Source organism: Paroedura picta, chromosome 16 (assembly GCF_049243985.1).
Source record: "Paroedura picta isolate Pp20150507F chromosome 16, Ppicta_v3.0, whole genome shotgun sequence".
Taxonomy (NCBI): domain Eukaryota; kingdom Metazoa; phylum Chordata; class Lepidosauria; order Squamata; family Gekkonidae; genus Paroedura; species Paroedura picta.
The window spans coordinates 30,072,879-30,085,915 of record NC_135384.1 but is presented as its reverse complement, the minus strand read 5'-3'; the positions used below and the strand labels follow the sequence as shown (position 1 = coordinate 30,085,915).

Here is a 13,037-nt window from a genome sequence, read left to right as displayed (position 1 = left end):
TCATCTGAGGTCATGATAAGCCCCCCAGAGGCTGAGCTTGCGCCTGGGGCTCAGCCGGGCTCTGGCTTGCCCCGAAAGGCCAAGGCTGCTGGGAGTGGAACGGTCACCTCTTTGCCAAAGGGCCAGGGCTGCGTCGGGGAAGGAGGGAGGCAGGACAGGCCTGGCCAAATAGTTCTGTACCACTTAGGGATTCCTTCATCACCCCGACTGCAGAGCTGGCACGCCTCGCCAAGGTGCCCCTGGTTTCCCCTCAGGACTTGGGGGAGCCCCCACAGAACTGCAAACGCTCTGCACGCTCCCCACTGAAAGCCCTGAGAGGCAGCTGGGTGCATTGTTTACGAGCTTCGCTTCAGCCTCTGGGAAAGCCAGCTGTGGCTTTTGGCCTCCCTTGTGAACGGGCTTAGCAGTTAGCCGGGAGTGAGGCAGGAGGGCAGAGCACGTTGGCCGTGGGGCTCCTGTCTGCGCGGAAGCCCTTCGCGATGAACAAATCCTGCGTTTGGTGTAATGGTGCTGACCACCAGCAGGCCTCAATTATTCATGCGCCATTTAAATGCCTTTATGAATCATTCATAGCATCCTTCCAGCCTCCTGTTTGTAAAAGCTTCGTAAAACTCACTCAGACTTCACCTCTGGGCCTGGGAAAAGAAACTTCACACCAAAGGTTCCTTTCCCCCCAAACAGTGACTCGCACCCAAGTTTTTTTTTCGGGGGGGGGGGGGGGCTGTGGTTCAGTGGCAGGGGATCTGCTTGGCAGACAGGAAGCCCCGGGTCAGTCCCCGACATCTCCAGTTAAAAGATCTGGCAGGAGGGGATACAAAAGCCCCGGAAGGGAGCCAGGCAGACGATGATGAACCAAGGGGCCCCTGCAGCCTGGAGGGGAGAGCAGGCCATGCTCCCGAGACCCCAGTGCTCTCCTTGGCCTTGGGGCCTCAGACGGAGGTGCAAGGGGAGCCCCTGGGGGCTCTCTCCCCCTCCTCAGGCATGCCATCCGTCCCTCCCTCCCGGACTGGGGCATCTTTGGTGCTGGGAGTGGCCTCCGACGACTGGTCAGCCATTCCTCTGGCCACCCCATTTCCTCGCGATCTCCTTGCTCCAGCCGAGGGCAGCCGGAGGCCCCCAAACTGTAGCCCTGGGAAACGTCCACTGAGATCCCGGAAATGCCGCCTGGAGCTGCACAAGATGTCACGGCTGCCATGACAACCACGGCCCTGCTTCTGTTCACACTGAGCCAATGTGGGCAACTGGAGGACAGACTGGTTAGGCGTCTCCAGGGGGGGGGGCCTGGGGATCCCCTGGAATTAAGGCTTCTCGCCCGGCTGCAAAGATCGGTTCCCCTGGAGAAATGGCTGGAGAAAAAGGCTGCTTGGGAGGGGGGGGGCTCCAGAGCCTTATACTCCCTGCCCCAAATCCCGCCCACTCCCAGCTCCACCCCCAAAGTCTCCAGCTGTTCCCCAACCCAGAGCTGGCAACCTGCCCTGCGCAGCCCTCAGAACTGGCAGCCTAGAAGAGAGCAACGTGGCTCTTCCTGTGGATGGGTCACTACTTGGTGGGATGCTCTCGATGGGGATGGGGGGCCAAGGGGAAGGGCCAGCGGCCAGAGAGATTCCCGGAGCCAAGCTGGCAGCGGAGGCCAGGTGCGCTGGGCCCTTGGCCGGGGAAGACGCCTGTGCAGGAGGCAGGGCATCCACTGCGCCTAGGGACCCTCCTCCCCCCTGCGAGGCTGCACCGACTGTCCCGGCTCCCTGGGGAACCACATGACAGATGAGGGGAGAGGGAGGCCGAAGGGCCACCTTAGACCCTGATTGCAGCCAGCTCAGCCCTGCAGAGGCCAGGGGGCTCCTGGGAGGACCCGGGGAGTGACCCATTTGCCGGAGATGCCTCATGAATTACAGGAACCTGGACCAATAAAACCAGAGTCCGAGAGCACCTTTAAGACCAACAACGGTCTATTCAAGGTGTGAGCTTTCGAGTGCGAGGACTCTTCATCTGGACTGTTCCTGCAAGGACTCTCAGAGCGGTGGCTTCTAATCTGGAGAACGGGGACTCTGGCGAGGGGCCCAACAGCGGTGGCCCTGCAGACTGAGCAGGGGGAAGCCCTGCTGCCCCCAAGGGGCTGCTTCCCGTTTCCCCACAGCTGTGGGCAATCCTTTCAAAACCAGGCCAAAGGAGTCCTTGCTGAGTGGCTGACGGATGCCCTCCAGCCCGCGATTACTGGCACCGTTATTGACCTTGAAGGTCCCAAACCCCCCTCCTCACAAGAAGGGCAAGATAGCTCCTTGCTTGAGACCCCCCCACCCCTTGAGCCTGCCCTGTTTAACCTCCAAGGGTCAAGCTCCAATCCTGACATATTTATGGCAACCTCAAACCCTAAGCTTGTGATTCCTATTTGCTCCTTGAGTCGATAAAGCACCTTCATTATGCCGGATGTTGATTCATGTCCCCCCTGGGGCTATTCCCATTCCCTTGTGCCCGAGGCACACAAAAGCTTGCACCTGGAATAAAACTTGGCTGCTCTTTTGAGGTGGCCCCGGAATCAAACTTTGACCTGGTCAGTTGTCAAAGTTCACCTGCTTGGCAAGTGGTCACTTGCAGAAACAGATCACAGCAGTCTTGTGCTGACAGCAATGGGTCACGGGGTGTGTGGGAGCAGCTGTACATTTTCTGTGTTGTCCAAGGGGTTAGACTAGTGGACCTTTGGGATTCCTTCCAGCTCTGTTTCTTCTTGGTTCAGAGCAGCAGCGTGTAGTCTGGAGAACCAGGTTAGATTCCCCCCCCCCTCATACTCCAGCTGGGCACCGGCATTCTCCCAACACGAGAGGAAGCTCGAACTCTAGGAAACACGGTCAGGGTGACTGACCATCAAGCAGCCCAGGCCTTCAGTTGGGCCTCTCACACCCGCCTCCCGAAGGGGAGGACAATTCCCTGGCACTCACAATGGGGCAAATTGGCAGGTGCCTCCTGTCACCTGGACAACAGCTATAGATGTCCAGAAGGAAGATAAAAGCCGCCCAGGTGAGCTCCAGAGATAAGCCAGCTGCTCTTCAGAGTGAGGCTGTGGCAGGAGAGGGGGGGTCTTCTGGAGGCAGCCTCTGCCTCCCTCCCTCCCTCCATGGGCCATGGTACTTGGGAGGGGCTTTGCCTGGGCCCAGACGGCACCTCAGCCCCCTCTTTGGGGCAGAATGCTAAGCTCCTCCCCTGCAGGGGCTTCCTTTCCAAGCTCCTGTTTGCAGCCTCCAAGGACACCGGCAAAAGCAGCGCAGGGACTCCCTTCCTGTAGCTCTCTTTCCCTTTCCGAAGGAGGCCTGGGGAGACAAGCCCACTCCTCCGTGGGGGTGTGGCTGGTCACATGGTCCTGCCAGGGGACAACTGCTGGCTCTTTCAGTTTGGTGACAGCTCTTGCAGAAAGGTTCACGCGACAGCAGGCAAGTCGTTTCAAGGAGCTTCTGGCCATATGGTGCTCACCTCCCCAGAGAGGCCTGAGGGCTGGCAGAACCTCCCCAGAGGGGCCGGAGGGCTGGTGCTTTAAGCGTGGCCCAGAAGGCAGCTTTGGTTTGCTGGCGGATTTCTTCTAACACACATAAACCTGCTGTCTTTGGAGAACCCTCCAGGGAGGTAACGACCTTATAAAAGCAGAGAGCCAGTAAAAAGGGACTGTAAAACTGTTTAAAGCGCTTAAAAATAGGCGCAGTTAAACATACTCCTACGAGAGCCCCTCTGTGTCCTTGGAGGCAACAAAGTAGAAGCAGAGGCCCGGATCTTGCAAGGAGTTGGGGCTCCCTCCTCTTCTGGAAACTGGGGGCTGAGCTCACATCCGGCTGGAAATCCAAGTACATCATAGAGTTGGAAGGAGCCTCTGGGGTCATCTCGTCCAGCTCCCTGGAGAATGTAGGAAACTCCCAACGGCTAACCTCCTCAGCCAGTCAGCCGTCCTGCCTTTAGGGCGTGGAAGATGGACTGATTTTTTAATATTTATTTTAATATTCCTAAATATTTTCAGACATGCTCTTTCTCATGCAAATCCCCTCCTCGTAACGCATTCCGCTTCCCAAGGAAGGGCTCCTGCTCGAGGGGGGCCTTGGGTGGATTAGTCCCACCCAGAAATGCTGCCATGGAACTCCAGCCCGCTGGACAACAGGTCTTTTGCAACAGTTTTGTGCTTTATTGGCTTCGACATTTATGAGTCTGTTTTTTTTTAACATGGCACTGGTATCATCTGTGAGAAAATAAGAGCGCGGCAGCACAATCTCAAGCTGGAGTATTCGAGCTCTGCGACAGAAAGGCAGTCTCTCCCTCCCTCCCTCCCCCCGCCTCCTTTATTTGCTTTGAGAAGTGCGGCCTGTTCCAGGACCCTGCCGTGCCAGCCTGGGGCTGAGCCCTCCTAGGAAAGGTTGCGTGTGTGCAATGCAAAAGCCCTCCAAGATGGAGCACTGCAAGTTTTCGGTACAAAAAGAAGCGAAATTGCCAGAAACAGCATGAGCCTCTTTCGTTGGGCTCTAAATTATTTATGAAGTTCAATTGCTTGGCAACCCGAGCCAAGCAATAAATATGGCCCCTGCCTCAGAGGTTCTCTCCTGACTTCGGCAGTGCTGGGGCCTGTGAGCATTTTCAGGTTTTGTCATGCAGGTCAGGATTAAAAGTGGTTCTGTTTGAGGAGCTCACTTCCTTTGCAGCGGGTGGAAATCGTGGCTTGGACGCCAAACCGTCCATGAGTGGCGTTGCACGGCTGCCGCTGGAGGAAGGGCCCACGAACCTCTCGGTCCAAGCCTGGGATTCTCTTCTGCATCACGCCAGGGGCTCTTCTTCCACCGTCCCCCAAGAGGCAGCACCTCTGGCTGGCAAAGGACACCCCTAAAGGCCACAGCACAAGAGCACTCCTCTGCGGGCCAGAACTTGCCTCTCCTCCCAGGAAGCCCTCAGACAAGCTGCTGCTATCCTTGGGAGTTAATTGGATCTCCAAATGCTGTACATAAATCTTGCCATTGATTATGTCTTTGAGGCACGGTGAGGACACAGAAACGGCTCTCCCGCCCCCTGGATGTAAATAAGGCATCGACGTCCTCCAGAGATTCTTGGCTCGCTTTCATGGGCAAGCTGAATTATTTATCCTGCGAATAAAGGCCACGCTTTTGGGGAAACGATTCTGTGTCCACACGTGACCCCAGGGGCAGCCACTCACGCCTTCTGCACGATGTAGTCGTCAAAGGCCACGCACTGGTAGCATGAGACGCTGTCCAGCACCCACTCCCGGGCCACGACAGTCGCACTGCAGTGGGGGGGAATTCCTGCAACACAAGGCCCATGGTCAGCCCCAGAACAGCCCCCTTCCTCCCTGCTCCCCCCCCAGGCGGCTTCAGCACGCGGGAGACAGAGATGAGGGGAGGCAGGCTCCAGCGGCTTCCCCTCCCTCCCCCGGGCAACAAGTTTTGCTGGAGGGCAATTCCGGTGCCTTTCCACCCTGCGACTTTCCCGCTGCTCAGGCAGCACAAGGGCAGTGGTGTTTTCACCCCGGCAGGCTTCCCTGCAATCTCCCAGTCCCCGTGGCCTACGGCAGCCAGCCCAGCCAGCCCTGCACCCCTGGGCTGTTTCAGAGTCAGCTTGTTTTTCAAACCGGAAACAGACATGTCACAAAACAGGCTGTTAGGCCATAACAACCTTGGTCAGTTTCTTTCTTTCCCAGCTGTTATTTTTAAACTCCGCACCCAGCCCAGGGATGCCCAGAGCCTTTCCAGCCACCATTCTGTGGGCCCCTGTTCTAGCCTGGGGGTCTGAACCCTTTGTCAGCCGGTGGGCCCCTTTCGGATTTGACAGAGGGCAATGGGCCCATCACAGGCCACGGAGCCAACCACAAAATGGCCCCTGGAAGAGGTGGCACCAGCCACAAAACGCCAGGGGTGAGATCATGCAGTTTTCAATGCTTCTGGCAGTGGCTCTGTTTAACAGAATGCCTTTCCAAACGGAACACTGTTGCTTTAAAGTATTTTCCTTCGTTCACACAGGCCAGATCTTTGTGCTGTGGGGGCAGCTGATGCCAGAGCAAACTTTGACTAGACTTCCACAGCCCAGGAGACAGACAGAGGCCACACAGACAGCCGGGGGATGGTGGATGTGACTTCCCAACCGCATGGAGGCCACGGGCAAACGCTCTTCTGTGAGACGGCATGCGCTAATGCTGGCAGGCGGGTGCACATCTGCGCCTGCCAATCACAGTGCCCCGCCCTCCGTTCTTTTTCCTTTGGGAGGAGGGAGGGACAGGAAGAGGACTTTTGCCTCCTCATCCCTCCAAGTTCGTCTCAGGAGACACAAGGCAGAGAGGTGGAGTGGGAAGGGAGACTGAGCCGAGAGAAACACACACATCTGGCAGGGGCTCATGGGAACTGCAGTCTGGAGAGCCACAGGTTGCCCCCCCCCCTGCTCTAGGGACACCGGCATTTTCCCTCCCAAAGCAGCAGGCAGGCGGGGGCTGAATTCCCAGAGGCCAGACAAGCAGTCCAGCAGGCTCACCCCGGCAGCTGGTGTCCTTCTCCCAAGCATCGGGCTGGATGACCACGACGGCCTCTGCAGAGCCCTGCGGGGTTCAAGGCAAGAGAAGGGATTAGCTGGGCCCCACAGGATCGAGGGCTCTTGCCTGCCTGCGGATGGGGGAAGAGTCCCAGAGACTTCAGCAGGGACAGAACACCTGGGAGGGAGGGAGGGAGGGGGGGGGAGGGGGAGGGAGGGGGAGGGAGGGGGAGGGAGGGAGGGGGAGGGAGGGAGAGGGAGGGAGAGGGAGAAAGGCAGCAATGCTGCTGGTGTGGGACCCTGAGCTCTTCCGAATGAGAGAGCTCCCTGCATTCTCCATGGCCCTGTCCCTCGCACTGTTCCCTCCCCCAGGCGACTTTTTCATATTTTAAGTCTAAATTTTCAAAGGGTCCCCCCTCCCCCCCCACTCCCGGAGGGCGAAATGTCCATCCCAGTGGATTGGGGTGGGTGGGAGAAGGGCAATCCAGTTTCCCGTCCACATGGCAACCACCATAACTACGCTGCAATCTTTCCATAAAAACAGCTGCCAACGGCTTCATTAAAGGGAAGATGACTGCAGCATTTTTAGATCACCGGAAACCTTTCACGGCTTTTCTGCGTGGTGCAAACAAAAATGAAATGATGGTTGGTACTTTTAGGGCTAAGGGGGGGGGGATGAAAATATAGGAAAAAGGACTGATTTTAGCCTTTTTTGATACGTCAGCAGCACAGTGTGGCCTCAATCGTCCACTCGTCTGAAGCACTGAAGCCCAGTGTGGCATGGTGGCCACAGAGCAGTGGCCTCTGACCTGGAGACCCAGGTTGGATTCCCCCTCCTCCTCCTCCACACGCAGCCAGCTGGGTGACCTTGGGCCTGCCCCAACTCTCTTAGAGCTCTCTCAGACCCACCTACCTCACAGGGGGAGGAAGGGAAAGGTGCTTGTCAGACACTTTGGTGTACAAAGCCCAAACCCGGCTCTTCTCCTTCTATTAGCCAGGACCAGAGAACAGAACCACCAGGCCCCCGCCCCCGCCCCCCCTGCCTGGCACAGCCCGGGGCATGCAGACGGCCCCCCTCCGCCACAGCTGGGAGGGACAAAGGTGCACTTACTGCGGAGCCTGAGAACAGGTGAGGCTGCTTCACAAGAGAGGCGCCGCCCAATTCGACCATCCACTCCAGTTGCTCTGCACAGTGCCCAGGCAGGAGAAAGACACAGGAGAGAGGTGGGGAGGGGGGCTGGACTAGATGACCCAGGAGGCCCCTTCCTACTCTAGGATTCTTTGAGGCAAGAGCATTAAACTACCAAGGCAGAGAAGTTTGCTCCCGTGGCTGAAACTGATAAGGAGCCTCAGAAGTTTGTCACTCATTTGCACACATAACTATCTGTGCAAAGGGTCGGTTTCAGGAGACACCATCCCGTATTCTCAGCAGATTCCCAGCCTAAATAATTGCAAGCCTCTAAGCTTGGAGGGTGCAGAGGTATCGACTTCTTGGAGACCAAAGTGGGCTAACCCAGTGTCATTCCGTGTTCACTGATGGGGCCATCAGGGGGCTGCCAAAGTCCTTTATCTATTCCCTTTGGCCATCAGGAGCGGAATGAGTTATGCAAAACAAGCAAGTAGATGCCCATTCATTTCTACAACACATTCCAGCAACAGAATCCACCATTCCCCGGGGCGGACTCTGAAACAGAAATAAATCGCGCCGACTGCTCAAGGATTTCCAGGGCATTCAGGACACCGGGATCCTTCCCGCCACCCTCAAAGATAACAGTTCGGCTGCAGTTCTCATGATCCTGTGCAGAGGGAAAGAGGAACCAAGCGTCGTCCCACCCCTCGCCCCCCTGCAGCCCAGCAAAGAGGCTGCTTTCAACTCGCCTCAAACGTGTCCTGGTTGCCTCACCTCTTTGCATGTCCGTGAACGGCCCGTAGCAGCAGATCTCCAAGCCTTGGAAAAGCTGGAAGCAGAAGGCAAACATGTCGGAAAAGGCAGGCGAGTGAGCGGCTGGAAACGCAAGCCCTGACACAGCTGTGAGCACGAGCCAAGCTTGCGCTCTGCTTGTGTCTGGATCTGGACAGATGGCTTGACACAAATTACCTGGGGAAAATGCAAAACTTGTTGGTCTTAAAGGGGCCACTGGCCTCAAAGGTTGCCCTGTGCTCAGTAACGTAACAGGAGCATATTCCAGGAGAGGGGCGGGGGGGGACCATATTTCCTGTGATGGACAAAAGCATGCTGGGGAAGAGAGCGGCAGAGTTTAGGGACATTCCCATGAAGCAGAGGTGTAGACTCTTTCCTCTCCTTTAGCAGCATCAAAGCATTGGTACCTTGCCTGGAGGAGATTCCCTGGCTCTCTTGGGCCCTTGATGGTTTCTCCCATTGATTATGTCACCTCTCACTTCAAAGTCCTCCTGGAAGACAACGGCAACAAAACAAAATCAGAAGCCAATAAAAATGGGCCATGCCGTCAAAGCAGATTTTGGAAACCGGACTGGAATCCTTTAAATCAAAACACAGGTCGATGGAGAGGGGTGCTGGAAGTGAGTGACTTTTGCACTTCTCTTACCTCGGACTTGAGAGGGGGACTACGAGAGAGTCAGAAAGACAGAGAGCCCAAAAGCCTAAGAACCTTTCTGTCTTTATTGCTGTGGTGTGTAGAATGCTATTCTCACAGGAAAACTGCTTACTGTTCGTCTTGGTAGTAAAGCAAAAGAAACAATGAATCGTGTGACCAAGTTATGAGCATGTCTTTAGGAGCATGATGAAGAAGGGGTACGGAAAAAGTTTCTTTATTACGTTAACAAATCTTCATCCTAAACAAAATTAATCCAGAAGAAATAACCATGGGCAAGTATGCCTCATAGGGTACATTTCAGGCATTCTTTTCCCTTTGGAGAGCTGTGATTTAGGATTTAGATTTGGTATTGTTTCTTTCCTATTTGTTATTCTTTAGCTTTGCTGCTGAGGAAATCTTTTTGGAACAAGGATTTATGGGACCCTTGTTCAACTTCCAGCATTGCTTAAAGGAAACTTATTTGTCCGTGGATTATTTCTTCTGCGTTGGTTTTGTTAACATAATAAAGAGACGTTTCTCTTACTCTGCTCAATACAGGAATGTCACCCCAATATGCCAACGAGGAAGAGACTGCCGACACAAGAGGTCCCACTCCAGAGCTGCTCTGAGGAAAGGAACGCGGCCAATTATATGTCATGACAGACAGGCGTTCTTGGGTAAGGCACTCTCTCTCTTTCAGTTGTGATGTTTATAGCAATTCAGTCATGACAGAGGAGCACATCAGTGACATGCTGGGGCAGATGGGAGTCTGCACACACGCCAAAATAATAGCTTTTGACTGACAAATTGTTTATTATTTAGGGTATTTATGTGCTACCTTTCCAGAAATCGGATCTAGCAGCTCAAAAAGGAAAACACAATACAATCATAAAACAACATAAATTACCAACAGAAGAAACAAGCGGAGGACATAAAAGCTACATAAAACAAACATTGAGCGTGATTTCTATAAAACAATCAGGCATGCTATTCATAAAACAAGGTGCCACCCCTGAAAGAGCCCTGTCTCTCAATGTTTTTTACAGGACATGTTGAGCAACTAATAAATGAGGAAATCAGCTTGCAGAAGTCAACTCTTCCTAGAACACCACTCATTTAGCATTTGCAACATCTGTTCTCTTTCGCGTTAGCATTTAAAGCGAACAGCAAATAAATAGCCGTACGAGATAAGCAGTGCTCCTTCTTAATTACTCCCCCCCGTCCCACACTCCAAGGGCACCCAAAACAGCAGGAAAACCTAAGTGCAGAAGCAGACCTACCTCACTTAGAAGACTTCCTTCTTTCAGTGATTGCAGTACCCCTAGGACCAGGACCAAACAAGAACCAGTTACTTCAGCAGGAACAAAACATGACTTCTACTTCCTGTCTAAAGATACAAAAGGAGCTTTATCACTGTGACAATGAGCAACCCCTCGTGTATCACACACCTCCAGGACTGCTTCTTCCACGCTGCAGGCCACGGTCAGCCCAAGAAGCCTAACTCACAACCCCCTCAATCTGCCAGGTGTGGTCCAGACCCAAGCCTCTACGCTAACAATACCAACCCTGCCGGCCTGCCAGGAGAAATGCCCCAATAACACCATTTCTGACATTTCTGAATTTGCAAAACCACAGGGCCTTTGGGGGCTAATGCAGAACACTTTTTATTGTGTCTTTGGGGTTCTGTAGTTTGACCTTTGTCAGATTGTTGCCCTGACCTGGATAGCCCTGTCAGGTCTCAGAAGCTAAGCAGTATTGGCCAGTATTTGCAAAGAACACAGCAGCTCAAGTTACAGCAGAAACAGGAAGCTTCATAGCCTCAGAGCAGCAAGGCAGTTGGGGGGGGGGAAGTGTGACTGTCAGACTGCGACAGGAGAAACTGAAAGTACGCTGGAGTGAATTTCTGAAGCGACAGAGATGCTTGTACTGGGCAAGGCGAGGTTTCTGAGAGAAGCCTCCCCCCTGCCCCTTGGAGTAGGGGGGACAGGAGCCCACTCAATAATGCCCTTCGTCAACAATAGGTGGTAACAGAGCTGCAATTAAGAGGAAAAGGCAAGAAGCCCCAGGAAGTGTTCACTCTTACACTGGTAGCTCACCACCCATTTCCGTGCTGCAATGCCAAGGAAGTATTTCAGGGTCCGCTCACACACTAGGTCCTCATCTGAAGATTAAGAAGACAGACCTCGGTTAGTGCTTCAGTCCAACGGAAAGGCCAAGAACCAGAGAGTCGCAGGAGGAACAGGGGGTTAAAACTTGCTCAATTGGTGTTTTCAACCATTGTCCGTTTCCCAGCCAGCAGACCCCCGTGCTATTTCATATGGTAGCATTCAATTTCTCAAGCAGGCTGACAGGTGTGCAGGTGAGGAAGTGGTATTAAAAGAATAACATGACTTACATGACACAGGACACACGGATCTGGACAGAGGGATCACCCCTCTTCCCTACCTGCTCAACTCCACAATGTCATAACTACAACCCACCATTCATTCATTCATTCATTCATTCATTCATTCATTCATTCATTCATCCATTCATCCATCCATCCATCCATTCATCCATCCATCCATCCATCCATCCATCCATCCATCCATCCATCCATCCATCCATCCATCCATCCATCCATCCATCCATCCATCCTTATCAGAACATAGGTAAAACTACAGTAACATTATTAAAGTGTTTTAACATCCAAGTCACTTAGCATCGACCCAGGATTTCCGCACTCTACCGGCAATGCAACAGAACTTTGCCACTATATAAGCAATAGCTGCTCCATGACAAAACATCAGGCCAAGGCCAGAGCCTCATATGCTGTGTGTGGCGGACGACAGCCAGCCAGAGGAAGTCACCAGCAGGTTATCCCAGGGCACCCATCCCCAGCACCCGGAAACTGCTGTCCTCTGCCTGCCCAACTCACCGGTTTTCATGATAACATGGGTTGTGTCTTTAGAAATGGCCTTAGACCAAGTGCTCTTGGTTTTCCTGGCAAACCTTTGGACCAGCCGCTACAAAGTAAAGTAAATTTTGGATTAGGAAGAGTGGGATTGATCAGCACACCAGCCGTTGTTGGATTCAAAGTGTGCTTTTTAAAAAGAAAGTTATCAGAGCTGTATTTGAGATACCAAGAGGACCCCCTGCCAAACAGGAAGGTCATTTAACAGCACACTGGAAACAAAAAGATGCAATTATGACTGCCTCAAAAACAATAACCAAAGCAGAAATAATCTGCTTGCCTCAAACTACATTCCAAAGGTCTTTACACTTTAAAAAGCTTTTGCAACGTTAAGTCTTACTCTGCAAACACTCAGAAGTCGGTCTTCACAGCCATGAGACCTAGAAACTTGTTGATTTCCAGAATGTAAACTGAGATTCTTAAGATGCTGAATTACATGTTTGCAAATGGGGTGACAGAAGAGAAATACTGACATTCGGGGATTCCTTAGGCGTTTCTATTGCTTAAAAGCCTCTCCTTCAGGATGAGGAACTCAATCTCTCTTTCCTCACCCCTCTACTTTTTGGACAGCCAGCTTGGTGTCATGGGGTTAAGAGCAGGGACCTCTAATCTGGATAGGCAGGTTCACGTCCCCGCTCCTCCTCCACATGCAGCCAGCTGGGGGACCTTGGGCTAGACACAGTTCTCTCAGAGCTCTCTCAGCCCCACCTACTTAACAGGGTGTCTGTTGTGGGGAGAGGAAGGGAAAGTGATTACTACTCTGCGGGTAGTAAAAAGCAGAGTACAAAAACCCAACTATTTTTCTTCTTCAACTGCAAAGCATTGCAGTTTCAAGAAGCACTTATGCTAAGGTCGCTATGACCAGGAGAATAAATTGCTGGAATTGGCAGAGACGAGTCAGAAGCTGAATATCTGAGGGCCGTGCTCTGCCTCCACCCCCTGAAGAGTTGTCCGGGCACGGAAAGAGAGGGCAAAGGGATGCCTCTGGCTTAGCAACACCTCCACCGCTCACCCCAATTGCGTGGAAAACT

The 13,037-nt window shown here is 53.3% G+C and overlaps 1 protein-coding gene across 6 annotated transcripts in view; it reads right to left on the bottom strand.

The window, feature by feature from the left end:
- Positions 1-4,136: 4,136 nt before the first annotated feature.
- BRCA1 (BRCA1 DNA repair associated) overlaps positions 4,137-13,037 on the bottom strand; it is a 30,163-nt gene continuing 21,262 nt past the window's right edge. For 3 of the 6 annotated variants that reach the window (XM_077313098.1, XM_077313099.1, XM_077313100.1), the window contains exons 15-19: positions 11,971-12,058; positions 11,137-11,214; positions 10,334-10,374; positions 8,827-8,910; positions 7,690-8,456 (exon numbers count right to left, since the gene is read on the bottom strand). In XM_077313098.1, the coding sequence (XP_077169213.1) occupies positions 8,136-8,456; positions 8,827-8,910; positions 10,334-10,374; positions 11,137-11,214; positions 11,971-12,058 (612 nt within the window). In that variant the 3' untranslated portion in view covers positions 7,690-8,135. The other 3 variants (XM_077313101.1, XR_013226945.1, XM_077313102.1) reach the window with 3 other exon arrangements.